Source organism: Mobula hypostoma, chromosome 3 (genome assembly GCF_963921235.1).
Source record: "Mobula hypostoma chromosome 3, sMobHyp1.1, whole genome shotgun sequence".
Classification (NCBI taxonomy): domain Eukaryota; kingdom Metazoa; phylum Chordata; class Chondrichthyes; order Myliobatiformes; family Myliobatidae; genus Mobula; species Mobula hypostoma.
The window spans coordinates 96,134,402-96,149,396 of record NC_086099.1 but is presented as its reverse complement, the minus strand read 5'-3'; the positions used below and the strand labels follow the sequence as shown (position 1 = coordinate 96,149,396).

Here is a 14,995-nt window from a genome sequence, read left to right as displayed (position 1 = left end):
GGGCACAAAACAGAGACCAAAACAAAATGACCCACTAACAGCACCTGAAAGGAAAGATAGCCAGCTTCTGCATAAATGCATTTGAATACTTGCTTTTCAAATTATTCTAGCTTCACAAAATACTCAACACTTGTGTTTGTAGTTCTTCATAGTCTACTGCTACCTCTCACCTAAGCCTCAAGGACAAGAATATCTTACCTTATTGTAGAGTCCGAAGTAGTCATCAACATCACTCAAGATGTAATGAATGACAGTAAGTACTGGATCTTTGTAGCCCCAAAGTAACTCATGTGCCGTTCGTGTTGTAAAAAGACTCTCTTTTTCAGCAATTAGCAGAGCCTCTGCCAATAAAATTCGATAACTAGAAGATTTGGCCATATTGATGACTGTCTATTTATAACAAAAAGAAAAGACATGCTGATCGACACAAACTCGAGGTTTGGTGAAGATTTCCAACATTCACATATATATCTAGGAATAACTTTCCATCTATTAAGTTCAAAAGTACAACAGTTTGAATTCACACACGATTCATCCCACAACTACAATTACCCCCATAAACTCCAACTGAGCTGAGCTCTGAGCCGCTGCTGCAGCAATCTCAAGAGACAACAGTTAGGTACCAGGTGGCAGATAACGGGACTCCACTTTGAAAAAGGCACCACTGTTCTGTACTCGCTGGTGTCAAAAAACTTTCAACACTTTAAATGCTATGGCAAGACATTTAAAACGGTTCAAAATTTACTAAAAAATAGTTTGTAACAAGAGTACTTAAAACAACTACTCCAGTTTGAGAAAAAGCTATCCACAATTAGGTACCTCTTCAATCAAGGCTGGAAGCACACACTCCAGCCATTGAAGCCAAATGAGGCAGGAGGAGAGAGAGCAGCGCGCCACGCGTGCGCAGCCCTCCGGTGAAAAATGATACCGTATCCGTTAAATAGGGGCCGTGGACAATTCTGATTTGATGGAGATAGACATGAAAGCACAGAGGAACATCTGGAGAAATTTCTGAAACGCCAGTTCGTTGCTGTTGTTACTGCGCGGTCGGGAATCTTGCAGAGGGAAGGCATCAAAATCCCCGGCTTTGCCTGCTGTTGGCGACCAAGATTGAGGTCGAATCGTTTGGACAGAGATGGCACTCAGTACTCGGTGTCAGAGAACTGATCGGAGGCTCAAAGTTTTCGGGTGACTCAGATTCAGACTCAGGAGAGTTTTTCTTCCTTCTCCCATCTGCGTGAGATGTGGGACATTTGAGAGACTTTGAACTTTTTACTGTGCTCATGGATTTCTTCATCAAGTTAAGGTATTGTTGTACTGTGGTAACTATATGCTATAATTATGTGGTTTTGTTAGTTTTTTCAGTCTTGGTCTGTCCTGTGTTTTGTGATATCACACCGGAGGAATATTGTACCATTTCTTAACGCATGCATTACTAAATGACAATAAAAGAGGACTGTGTGTCTTCATAATCTAATCTAAGTCACCAGAAGAACCCCTGTGTAGGATATTCACATCATGCCCAGTAGTGGTGCTGAGGGTCCAATGTGGGGGTACCTGATGTTCAACTTGTTTCTAAATTGCACCTTGCAATGCCTGGGCACAAAATTCATATTATATTTAATTGATATTTCTCTTATGGAACTGCCAGCAGAAGAATATATCTGGCCCTTTGGAAACGCTAAACTAATATCCTGCATCTTGTGGCTGGTAAGGACTCAGACAGAAGACTGCAACCCCAAGAGCAAGGCAGAGAGAGAACAAAAGCCAATATCAGTTTGCTTTCTCCCTCCTGCCCTTCAACTGTGTCCACTTCCAGGTGCAGAGGCCCAGTGTGGTTATTGTAAGAGGATTGATACCATCAAGCTCATGGTTCTACATTTAACATGTGTGCCTCACAGTCCAGTGGCTCTCAAAATGAGCATCTTCAGTCTCATTTCAGGCTGACCATACGCATTCGAGTTGAAGCAGAAAGTTGGAAAAAGCAAATGAATTTCACTGATACAAGAATTTGGCAGGTGTCAGAAATGACACCCAAAGCTCAGCGTAGCTTTGGGCATTTTTCTAAATATACAAGTTCAGACCTGGTCTGAAATTCTTGAGCCAGTGGGTATAGTTACACTACATTATTTTGAAAGCAAAAATTATGTGCAATATATTTAAAACTGTTATCAAACTCAGATGGTTATTCCATAAAACTGTAAGGGTCTCAATGGACTTTTCAATCAAATTCATAAACCCCAGATAAAAGCAGCACAGTGCAACCATTAATGATTCAAGCCAAGGGAACCAGCAACCCTCTCCATTCAGATCATTTGTGCTGGGCCCAGCAGTGATGCAGCAGGTCAGACATGAAAGCACCTTTTACTTGAAAGCAACTCTCAAATCTAATCCTACACAGTATGGTTTGATAATAAAGAGTTTATATTAACACAAGCTGGCAACTCACCACAACTGGAATATTCAGAGTCCTAATCAAGTCAACTTCAGGATCTCCTATCGATAACTCAGGAACAAACACATACGTCTTTGGGGTAACAGCAGACACAAGGTTCCCATCGTCCGTGAATGTTACATTTTCCTTAGGTTTGTACTCCCTGAAAGATACCAATGTTAGTCATTAACAAGCTAAGGAATAAACTCAGAATACACCAAAGGGAAAACTAGCAAAATAATAAAAATTAGCCCTTGCCAACACAACTCCAAATGGGTAATCACTAATGAAGCTGTATAACCCCAGAGGCAAGAGAAAGGACAGTTCATATGCTGCCTTTAACAATTTGTTGACACTATAAAATACTACCCAACTTATAAAATAATTTTGAAGTTCAGTTACTGTTTTGCAAAACAAACTGATCTCTCCACAAACAGCCTTGGCATAAAAGGAATAGTAATCTAGTGTAGTGGTGATAGTTGAAAGACAAGTGATGGGTAATGAACTGGAAGAGGTCGGTGCCTCGTTGTTTGCACAAGTTTATTGTCATTTAACTATTATATATATACACACACACAAAATGTATATAGAAATAAGATATTTTTTTCAAACCAGGGTGTAAAGCACTGTTGCACTATACACAACACATATTACACACGATAACTTATGAGGGCAAGGATAAAATCTACAGATGAATCACAAATAAATTATTGTGCATAAATTAAGTATTCTAAGGTACACAACAGATTAACCAGTGACACTTCAAATACAATGCAACAGGGAGTTCAAAGCCCTAATGGCCTGAGGAAAGAAACTTCCTCATCCTGACCACTCATGTTGTTATGCATCGGAGTCTCCTGCCTAATGCTAGAAAGTCAAAGAGGATACTGGATGGATGGGCGAGATCCTTAACAATAATAATACTACCAAGGGACCTGCATGCACAGCACTCCTGATAAGTGTCCCTGATGGATGGTAGGGAGACCCCTATGATCCTCTCAGCCATTCTCACAGGCCTTTGTAGGGACTTCCGGTCCGATGCTCGACTGCTCCCATTTCAGATGGAGGTGCAACTTGACAGGATGTTCTCAATGGTGCTCCAGTAAAACAGTTAAGATTGGAGGGGTGGGGAGAACCTTGCTTGCCTCAACTTTCTTAGGATGTGTAGGCACTGCTGTGCCTTCTTGTTCAGGGAAGTGATATTAAGGGACCAGGTGAGGTCATCATGATGTGAACTTGGTGCACTTAACACTCTCTACAGAGAAGCCATTATTTGCAAAGGGGATCCTGAAGTCCACAATGATTTCCTTGGCCTTCTCCACTTTCAGGCTTAGGTTGTTCTTCTCACATCACTCCACCTGCTCCACTTCTTCTCTGTACTCCTTCTCGTCACGGTTGTTAATGAGGTCAACCACCATTGTGTCATTTACAAATTTGATGGCACGGTTTGAGCTGGATCCTGTAATACAGTCATGCACCAGCAGTGTGAACAGCAGTGGACTGAGCACACAGCCCCGGGGAGCGCAAGTGTTCAGCGTAATGGGATGAGAGATGTTGCTGCCCACACAGACTGACTGTGGCCTTATTGTTAAGTCCAGTATCCAGTTGCAGAGAGAGGTTTGAGACCCAGCAAGGACAGTTTCTGTGGTATGGTCGTGTTTTAACGCAAACTGAAGTCTATAAACAGCAGTCTGGCATATGGGATCCCATTTTCCGGGTTACTTATGGTCACCCGAACAAACATGTAGGATTATTAGTGTTTCAGAGGACTAAAGCACAGTTTATTGCAGAATTTAGGATAAGTACAAGATCATACAAGGATGATGGTTAAAATCAAGACAACACAGGTTTTAAGGAGAAAGGAAGCAGCTTTAAAGAGGACCTGATGGACAAGTTTGTTTTTCCCTTCTTGTGAAGAGTACCCAATATCTGGATGGCACTGCCAAAGGAGGTAGTGGCCCATGGGAGATTCTGCAGCTGCTGGGAATCTGCAGCAACACACATTAAATGATGGAGAACTCAACAGGTCAGGCAGCATCCACAGAGGGGAATAAACAACCAATGTTCCAGGGCAGGACTCTTCACCCGGACTGGAAAAGGAGGAAGCTGAAACCAAGTGTAAGGGGGTTTTGACTTTTATGTTACTGCGGAGGCTAATTAAAAGGGGGGCTACATAAGGTAGGGTGAGGGGGTGAAGCATGACTGGCAACTATTATGAGAGTTCAGTTAAGTAGGAAGGTAGGTGGATGGAAGAGGGTACAAAAGGGAATTATGTGAGAAGCTGGAAGATGATAGGTAAAGGGCTGAAGGAGGAAGACTGACACTACCACAAGTTTGAGAAATCCATGTTCTTGTCAGATTGGAGACTACTTCCATGGTGAGGCTGGAGCAAAACCTCATTCTGTTTTGGTAAAGGAGACCGTAGACAGACATTTCAATGTGAGAATGGGACATGGAATTGAAGTGGATGGCCACAGGGAGATTCTGGCTGTTTAAAGAGGGTGGAGCGAAGGTGCTCAACTGAGCAGTCCCCCAATCTGTATCGTCTCACCGATATATAGAGACCACACCTCAGGTTCACGGGTGAAGCAGTGCTGCCTCTGGAAGGACTGTTTAGGTCCTTAAATAGAGGAGAGAGAAGTGGCATCGAGGCAGGTGTAGCACATGGCACAGTTGCAGGGAATACTGCCAGGACGGAAACTGGTGAAGGATGGGTGGACAGAGAAGGTATGGAGAGAGTGGGGTCCCTCCCTTGGGGAGCATCGACTATGGATGTTGTGTTCCAGCTGTCTACATGATACACAAGCTGATACGGAGGTCAAGGCAGTATCATATGGAGAGTAAGCTGTTGCCCACATAGAAGGCTCCCCCTCTCCACACAGCTGATGAATCCAAAAGGAATAGAGGTTGGCACCAGCAGCATCGCAGGAGCTACCAGTCAGTGTTGAACTCAACATAGGTCTGCCTTAGGGGCTCCAGCTCTGGATTTCTTTCTCAGGATTTACTCCCAAAACATTTTCCATAGCTGCAAGTTAGTGGAGGTTTCAGGTCAGTTTTTCTTCTAGATGAACTGACAAGCCCCACCTGTCAGAAATGACTGGTTTTAATGTGCCAGTGGCCCACCTTTGCCCTTTCTCTGCTGTCGGTAGACATGGTTCCTCCAGGCTTCGCAGCTAATCCACACATGAAGGCCGGACTTGGTTGTCAGGCGCTATTCGAGATGCATGCCATTGGGAGCATTTAATAGGTAGTGGCAATTTTGTCCCCTTTACTATCGCCGGCTATAACAACCTTAAGGAAGCTGGACAAAGTCATTCCTGTGGGAAGCGTGGGGCGGGTGAAGAGGAAAGGAAAGATGTACCTGGTGGTGGGATCCCTGAAAGATGGCAGAAGCCAGAGGAGGCCCATGATACAGAATCAGATGAATTGTGTTTGAAGACACTTCAATAGGCAAAGGGGTATGTAGGAGCCATATATTCTGTGTGGCACATTTATTACGTTTTATGGTAACTAGTCACACAAGTGGGGGCACGGCAAAAGCAAAGGAATAAATCACATATTCATACTTATATCATGGCAGTTTGTAGCTTGGGACCACGGAGGCCAAATCTTTGCAGGCTGCTGAGAATGCTAGATAATGCTTAACTGTACGTTTTTGTAAATTGCTAATAAAGGATCGAAACCAGGAATTTCACTGGAGCTGTGGGCAGGTCACACAAGTATAACAACTGCCTGGGGTCACAGCCTGGGGGCAATTGGTTTGTTCTGAGTTTGGATCAATCTTTGCCACTACAAAGGATACAGACCTAATGTAGGCAAATAGGATTAGTGTAGGTGAGCAGAAATCAATGGGTTAGTATGGACATGATGAGACAAATGACTGAAATGTCAGCCCAGAGGTCACGGAACAACTTTCTGACTTGGAGCCATTCTCAAAACTAGTCTGATACTTGTCACACATCTATGGACAATGGCATGTTTTGCCAGTCCCATCCAGGGCAATTGTAGGAGACCAGCAATTACCCCAAACTCTGAACGAAAGGGCAAAGAGGATAGAAGTCTTTCATTAGTAACGGTAGTGTGGTGGTAGGCAGAGTAACTGCTTCAGATAGAGATTTCAGAACTGGAGGAAAATCAGGAATAGGTGGGAAACAGCAGAATGCCATCTGCTATGTCAAAGACTCTGAATTTCTATAGGGTGTACTGCAGAATGCCATCTGCTATGTCAAAGACTCTGAATTTCTATAGGAAATTCTGACTGGTTGCATCACAGCCTGGCATGAAGCCTCCAACGTACAGGTCACAATAGGCAGCAGAGGATTGTAGACTTATGCAACTCTATCATGGGCACAGCCCTCCTACCATCAACAACACCCTTAAAAAGGGAGGGAGGAGAAGATGGCAGTGTGATGCAGCGCACACCGCCCTTCCGAATGAATATCGATTATGTGTAACTAGGGGGCCGTGCAAAATCCGGATTTGATGGAGACAGCCGTGAGAAGCGCAGAGGAACATCTGGAGTAACTTCTGAAATGCCCGCTTCGCTGCCGCTGCTACTGTGCAATCGAGAATCTCCGGAGGGGAAGGCCCCAAATCCTCGGCTTTGCCTATTGCTGGGGCTGGAGTCGAAGCGCTCGGCAGAGATGGTGCTCGGTGTTGAAGAGGTGGTCGGAGGCTCCAAGTTTTCGGACAGACTCAGAGTCGGACTGTGGTCAGATGCTTCTGGGATGCTGCATCGGCAAGTTGGCGGCGCTGGAGGTTTACCGTTTGCGTGAGATGATGGGACTTTCAAGAGACTTTTACTGTGCCATGGTCTGTTCTTATCAAATTACAGTATTGCTTTGCACTGTTGTAACTATATGTTATGTGGTTTTTGTCAGTTTTTAAGTCGGTTTGTAATATGCTTTCGTGATATCATTCTGGAAAAACATTGTATCATTTCTTATTGCATGCATTACTAAATGACAATAAAAGGGGACTGGTGTCCTCATAATCTAATAATAATAATAAGTGGTGCCTCAAGGAGGCAGCATCCCTCATTAATGGCCCTCACCATCCAGGACATGCCCTCTTCTTGTTACTACCATTGGGGAGGTGGTACAGGGGCCTGAAGACCCAACACTGAATGACTTAGGAACAGCTTCATTCCCACCACCATTAGATTTCAGAATGGCCCATGAATACGACCTCATTATTGCTTTCCATTGCACAATTCATTTTTTTTTTAAATTTAGATTTGTACTGCCGTCATAGAACAGATTTCATGCCATACATCAGTGATAACAAACCCGAATGAGTGGTTAAAAAAAGACAACTCCAAGTGAGACATTGCAAAGACTGGGTAAAACAGTGTAAACAATATGCTATACGTAGAGATGAGAGCAGTGTGGTGGGGAGAGAGGGTTTTGAACCAAAATCAAACCAGAATGATATTGGAAAGGAAGGCTACGCTGAGGGTGGAGACACTTTGATAAAGAGGACAAGAGTCAGGATCTTAGAGGTTGGACAGGACTGAGGTAACTCACTGGGAGACAGTGTTAATGGGGTGACCAAATACTTAAATCAGTCCCCCATGACAAACTCTATACATACCCACATTCAGTTAGAAGAATCAAAACTCAAATCTACATGCCAGCTAAACCATCTGACCTCACATGCTGTTTGACATCTTCAATGCCAGCTGCTTAAAGTTAGCATCAAGGGCACAGAATATCAAATATCCCATTTCAATCACACAACTTTAAGAATTCAATCTGTTATCTGAATAGTGAACTTATTCTTAGCCATGTCTTGTTGAACAAGCATCGAACTTCTGTAAGAAAGTTGCAGTACACATCAAGATGTTCTTTTCAGATACTCACATGAAACAGCTATCATTGATAATGTTATTTATTAGTTATTGACCAACAGCTCTTCCCCCCCCCCCCAGGATGAAAGGCCTGCTGAGCATTTTCGAGGCTGATAAGAGCTGTGGGTCTGGAGTAACCAGACCAGGTAGGACTTCCTCTCCTAGTGGTCACTTGTGATCTAGGTAGGTTCAGAAGCTACGATACAGACAAGGTTTTTTTTTTATTTCATGGGTTTTAATCTGATCATATATAGTCAATAATATCTTTTTTAAAATCACACCTGGTGGTTAATTATACATTTGATTTGAATTTTGTTGGACCCTGGTGATTTTGTGACCCAAAGGTTCTTCAGGAGTCACAAATGAGGCATAAAAGTTGTTGCTTAGGAAGGGTTTATTAAGTGTTACAAGAACAAGGAGCTGAAAGAAAGAAAACGCTAAATTTGTGGTAGTCTCACCTTCAGACTAGAGATTTAAAAAAATCCAGTGATAACAATTAACCTATAAAATAGCCATATTCAAGTGATGCAACATCTGCTACAGAAAAACTAAAACTTCTAGGAATATACAGAAGCAACTGCACCACAATTAAAGGAAATTTCACAGAACAATTACATGTATATAGATTACATAAAAACACAAGCGTGTATGGGAAAGATAAAGTACAAGGTAAATACCAGAAAAATAACAATTATATACCCTAATCCAATCCAACATTTCCCCCTTTGATTCCAAATCAAATTTAGAATTAGCACATCTGAAAATTCAGAAGTAGAAAAGCTGTGGCACCTGCATTAAACATAAAATAAGCACAAATTCATCCCAAGTCAGGAAAGCATCAAAGAGTATTTATGGAATTACATGATTGTCAGGCAGATTGTCCTCCTGAATAGGTACATTTGTGAGTTTGAGCAGCTCTATTAATGAAGGCATACACAAGTAATTAAGATGTAAATTATGATAAGGAACATCAAGACAAATCTTATAACATAATATTGAATAAACCCAGCATCATAGCTTTAATTTGATGTAGTCACAAAAATACCATCCATCAGATTGATGTACCTTAACTGATTTGGGTAATCATATCCATGACTCATCAGGCATGCAAATACAGCACTCCTTGCCCCTAACTGCACAAGATCACCCCCTAATTGCTAATGGGAGATCTATTGCCATATGATTTTAGAGAACCATCTTGTGCATTGCAGCCATTTCTATTGTCACTTTCTGCAATGCACCAGCAGTGTCATTGCTCACTCTTTCTAAAGCTGCAGCAACATTTTTAATTTCTTTATTATTCCTGCAAATACCATATCATGGAAATAAAAATGATGCAAAACAGCTCCTACTGAAATAGCCTGCTTATTTCTGGACTCCGGATGCGAAGCTAAAGTCTGTGCACATCTAACAGCAGGAAGAACACAAACCAAATTCACAAGATCCTAACCAGTTGTGTGGGAGGGAGATAGAAGGCTCCATTCCACACATAGGATACATATTACTCCACGAGCCATTCCTCCATCTCACCCGTGATGGAGTCATTACTCCATCCTAGGACAATGGGCGGCACAGTGGCGTAGTAGTTAGCACAACGCTTTACAGTATAGGTGACCCAGGTTCAATTCCCGTCACTGCCTGTAAGGAGTTTATGACCAGTTCACAACCCTACCTGTAAGTGTAAGGACCCCTCTCTTCAACAAAAGGCTTCTTTCCTTGAAGCACCTCCTCAGGATTTGTGACGTTGAAGAAGTAAAACTGCATGTAAATCGGTGGAGGAGGATTTCTCCAAGTCTCAAAGGTGGCTGTGCCATTCTTTAGTTGTACCTCCTGCACAAAGAACAAGCAGGTGAAAGTTGGCAATCCAAGTGATTTTCTCTTTTTTTCCCAATAAAACTCTATTTAGAAATAACTGAATATATTTAATGATATGATCTAACAAAAAAAAACAAATTCAAATAGCATTTGCAGAAAATCTTTATAAACAAGATGCTTCTAACTTTCCATTCTTCATGGCAAAATCAGATTTGGAGAAGTATTATTGTGTATTTAAGTTAGATGCCAGACAGAGGCAATGTCTTCAGCAGAGAAGACATTTGGAAAGAATACAATCCTGCTTAATCATGCAACCAATGAAGCAAGTTGGGGAAAGAAGATGGAGACAGATAGACAAAAACTCAAATAAAGCAGCAGGATAGATTAGTTAAAATAATGACAAAAAATTATTCCCCCTCCTTCTCACAATTTGCAATGAACTTTAGGAGTGAATTGCTGCTGAATATCAAAGGGAGCTGGTGAGACTCGGGCTGTTAGAGTTTACACTCATCTCGCTATACTTGAATAACACTCAATCCTTATTGTATGCTGGGAGCTTAACATTATGCAGTCATATGCAAACATCCCTGTTATAGATCTTATAATGGCCAGAAATTATGGATGAAACAGTGAAGATTATTAAATTTAGGAACCATTCCTGGCAATCTCAAGGCTCAGGTGCCTGACCTTCAATGACCACAATTAATTGTTTGCGCAAGATAAAACTCCACCTAGTTTTGAACCTTGAGCTGGGTGACGTGGCTCAAAGGGCTGGAAGGGCCTATTCCGTGCTGTATAGAAAGACAGAAATCTACAGCACATTACAGGCTCTTCGGCCCACCATCTAACCTGTTCTAGAAGCTGTCAAGAATTTCTCTACCGCACAGCCCTATCTCAATTTAAAAAAATAAAAATCACAGAGCAATGAAGGGTAAAGTGGGAGTAGGACAGAAAACCAATACAGAAAGCAAAAGAAGTTCAAAGTTCTCTAAATTACACCTCATCCATATAGAGATTTGAAAGTAGTATTAGGGCTCTTCCTCCCATTCCAACTCCACCCAGACCCGCTCATCACTCGACCTCAATCCATGCCAACATGCTTTTGTTTGGCAGATGGGAAACTGGAATATCTTAGTTCCTGCTCCATTCAAAACAAATTTAACTAATGAAGAAATAAATATAATACAGAATCCATGGAGGGGAAATGGACAGTTGACATTTGAGGTCAAGACCATTCGTCTGAATGAGGAGCCAAACTGACCATTTCCATGAACAGTTGCTGCCTGAGAACAGCACTTTCTGTTACTCCAGATTACAACATCTCCAATGAAAACATATTCCTGCCAAACATTTTCATTTAGTTTTTGAAAAGGTTCCTCCCAGACATCTTGGGCCAGTCTCACATTATTAACACATCATTTCCTTGACACCTTCTTGATTTTGGCTATCCTCCTACTTCATTATCTTGCCTTATTCCCATACAGCTCAATTATTTTAAGAAATCAATTGAATGGTGTTGAATACAATCAACAACTGAGCATTCCAAGAGTGAAAATATAATCTCCACATTTGCCCTAAATGACACACTCCATGAAGCTCTAGAATTCTTCAGACCAGGATTTACCCTGTTACCCTGTATAGTATGTTAGGGGTTTCTTCTTTCATGTTATTTGCTAAGGCTAATAAAATGGCTTCTTTGTTATGTTATAATAAAATGGCTTCTCTGTAATATTAACTGCTGAGTTAATGGTAGCAGCTTGTTTGGGTTATAATTACTGATAACGGGAATTGTATTCATTTGCTAACCAATTGGGATAGATGTTATTCTTTCTTGTGTCTGTAAGCCATTGTTTTCACAGGTTTTGGGGAGAAGGCGCGATGGGGACAGAGAGAGGAGATGCAATGAGAGAGATGCTGCAAGCTGGGCGAGGATTGGAACCAAGAGGGAGTCCGAGGCCCAGGGCTTTTTGGGAGGAGAACCGAAGAGGAAGGACGTGCTGGACATGCTCTGGTCGACCACCATGGTTGGTCCCAGGCGGCGGGTTGGTGGAAAGACGACTCCGTTAATTGAGCTCCAATGGTTGTGCCCTTTTCCTTTGCTGCCTTTACTCACCAGCTTCACTGGAAACTTTATTATACTACTGTAGATCAAGAATGAATTAAATGCATTGAGAGTAATGCATTTAAGTGCAATAGGAGTACAGTAATATCCAAAAGCCTGGAAAATGTGCCACTTCAGCAGCAGAGTGCCAGATTATCAAGGTTTTACTGTACATCTTAATGGGGCAATTTCCTTGTTCTAAACTCGAGAGGCCTAGCCTACAGACTCACACTACAGGTGGCCGTCCAGTGAATCCTTATTGTACTCCCTCTATAGCATATAAGAAGTGTCCTTAAACAGATACAATACCATCTGTATCAAAATACAAATGTGACCCAATTTAAATAAATACATGTTGTAGTTAATATTTAAAGAAATTATTACAGATAAGTGGATTCTGGTTAATTAGACTATTGATAAAGCAGGCCACTTTTGGACAACTCCCAAAGAACAAAAACTAATCAAGAAAATAGCCAGGATTCCATTTATCTGGGCCACTATGCCACTTAATTGGGACAGGAGACTGCTGCCAAACAGTTTCTAACTAGTGCAGTCGTGCTTAGCGTGAACAGTTTTTAAAGTATCAATTGCGTGTTTGTGTTCAAATAACAATGATTTATGTCACTGATAGATCGCAAGAAATGAGCAGCAAGACAATTTGCTCCCTGTGATTTCAAACATTCAGGCTTGGAGATTCCAAACAAAGGCAGGAGTGAAAATGAAATGATTTCACTACTTCAACAAGTTAGGAACTACAAAGAATTAAGGTACCGACAATCACCTTGAATGTTACAATGAAAATGATTTGGAGGATACAATCATCAAAAGCATTGTGTGAAGGCAGTCCATTTCTGCTTTAGATGTCTGCTTTGATTTGTTCATTTAGTTAGAAGAACATGGCAGCATACACTGGGTTAATTCCTCCATCAATATCTATTAAGAACTAATACCCTGTTTTATAGTATTGTAATAGTGTTGGTAGCATTCTAATCTGTTCTGCATTTCTTTTAAATACACAATTTGTTACTCAATTAAAATTTGTTTTTTTTTAAATACCTTATGTCCATTAAACTTCAGCTAATTAGGCCAAAATGTACTGGTCCTAAGTGTATCCCAATTAATTGGAATCCACTGAATTTTAAATTGATTACTAGCCATTCATTACCAGACATCCCACCCTGCAAAAACTCATTTCAGGGAGGTAGCACCATCAATTTGCGGGAGACTTCCGGGAGAGGTGGGATGTCTGCAATAGAGTAGCTCCTTAGCAGCTGGCCAGCTAGTTTAAATAACGTTAGCTATGCTAATGAACAAATGACACCTGTTAAACTCACCTCAACACATCTTTTACAGTCTTAACCCACCATGGGCAATAGAAAAGTCACTGTTGCAAACAGTGCAGCCAGCAACACCGTCATTATTTTGACCCCTATTAGGCAGGGGTACACTTTAGTGTAGTCTGGGGTGACGTATGTTTTATATTTTCTGTTTTTGGAACACTCTGCCATGGCGCGCTCTCGCTCGCACTCTCTCTCTCTCTCGTGGTTGCTTGCGCGCTCTCAAGCGCTCTCGCTCGCTCTCTCTCCCGCTCACTCTCACGTGCTTTCTCTCTCTCGCGCGCTCTCTCTCATGGTTGCTCTCTCGCCCTTTTCTCTCGCTCACTCTCAAAAAAATTGATTTCCATGATATTGTATATAATTTGCGGGCATCAGGGAGCCACTATTAATATGCGGGAGACTCCCGGAAGTTCCAGGAGAGGTGGGATGTCTGCATTACCCACACTTACAAAATAGCTTGGTGTTTCCATATTCCAAGATCTCACATTGTTTTTACACAAACACAATGGTTGACATGGGGTGACATCCACCCTCACCCCATCTTCCTTCTGCTTTAAAGGGGACAGAGTTCCTTTTGTTCTTACCTCCCACCCCATGAGCCTCCATATCCGGCACATCATACACCATCTTCAACCAAACACATATTTACCTCCAAACAACAGGAATTCTGCAGATGCTGGAAATTCAAGCAACATACATCAAAGTTGCTGGTGAACGCAGCAGGCCAAGCAGCATCTATAGGAAGAGGCGTAGTCGACGTTTCAGGCCGAGACCCTTCGTCCCTCCCCTACACTTTCTGCAAGGATCCCTCGCTCCAAAATTCCCTTGTCAGTTCGTTCCTCTGCACTAATCTCCCTCCTGGCACTTATCCCTGCCAGTGGAAGAAGTGCTATACTTGTCCAATCATCTCCACCTTTTCCGTCATTCAGGGCCCCAAACAGTCCTCCCAGGTGAGGCGACACTTCACCAGCAAGTCTGTTAGGGTCATCTGCTGCTCTTTATGTGGCCTCCTCTACATCGATGAGACCAGACAAATTGGGGGACCACTTTGTTGAGCACTTTTGATCCATCCCAAACCAGCAGGATTTCCTGGTGGCCACAACTTAAAATTCCAGTCCTCATTCCAACATGCCAGTCCCCAGTCATCTCTACTGCTGTGAGGCCACTCTCAGGAACACCACCATATATTCCATCTGGGTAGCTTCCAACCTGATGGCACAAACACCAATTTCTCCAACACCCAGTAATTATCCCCTCTCCCTTCTTCCAACCCGATGGCACAAACACCAATTTCTCCAACTCCCAGTAATTATCCCCTCTCCCTTCTTCCATTCCTCACCCTGGCTCCTCTTCTCAATTACTCCAAACTCTTCTCCTCACCTGCCTATCACCTCTTGCTGGTGTCCCTCCTTCCCTTCCTCCAATGGTCCACTTCAGTCTCCTAGTGGATTCCTCCTTCT

At 42.3% G+C, this 14,995-nt stretch overlaps 1 protein-coding gene across 4 annotated transcripts in view; it reads right to left on the bottom strand.

Annotated features, from left to right (window-relative positions):
* The window catches only part of LOC134344154 (lysosome membrane protein 2-like), a 67,675-nt gene that overhangs the window by 37,947 nt on the left and 14,733 nt on the right, over positions 1 to 14,995 (bottom strand). For all 4 annotated transcript variants that reach the window (XM_063043483.1, XM_063043482.1, XM_063043485.1 and 1 more), the window contains exons 2-4: positions 9,955 to 10,112; positions 2,450 to 2,597; positions 199 to 390 (exon numbers count right to left, since the gene is read on the bottom strand). In XM_063043483.1, coding sequence (XP_062899553.1) covers positions 199 to 390; positions 2,450 to 2,597; positions 9,955 to 10,112 — 498 coding nt within the window. The remainder of the gene's footprint in view (positions 1 to 198; positions 391 to 2,449; positions 2,598 to 9,954; positions 10,113 to 14,995) is intronic.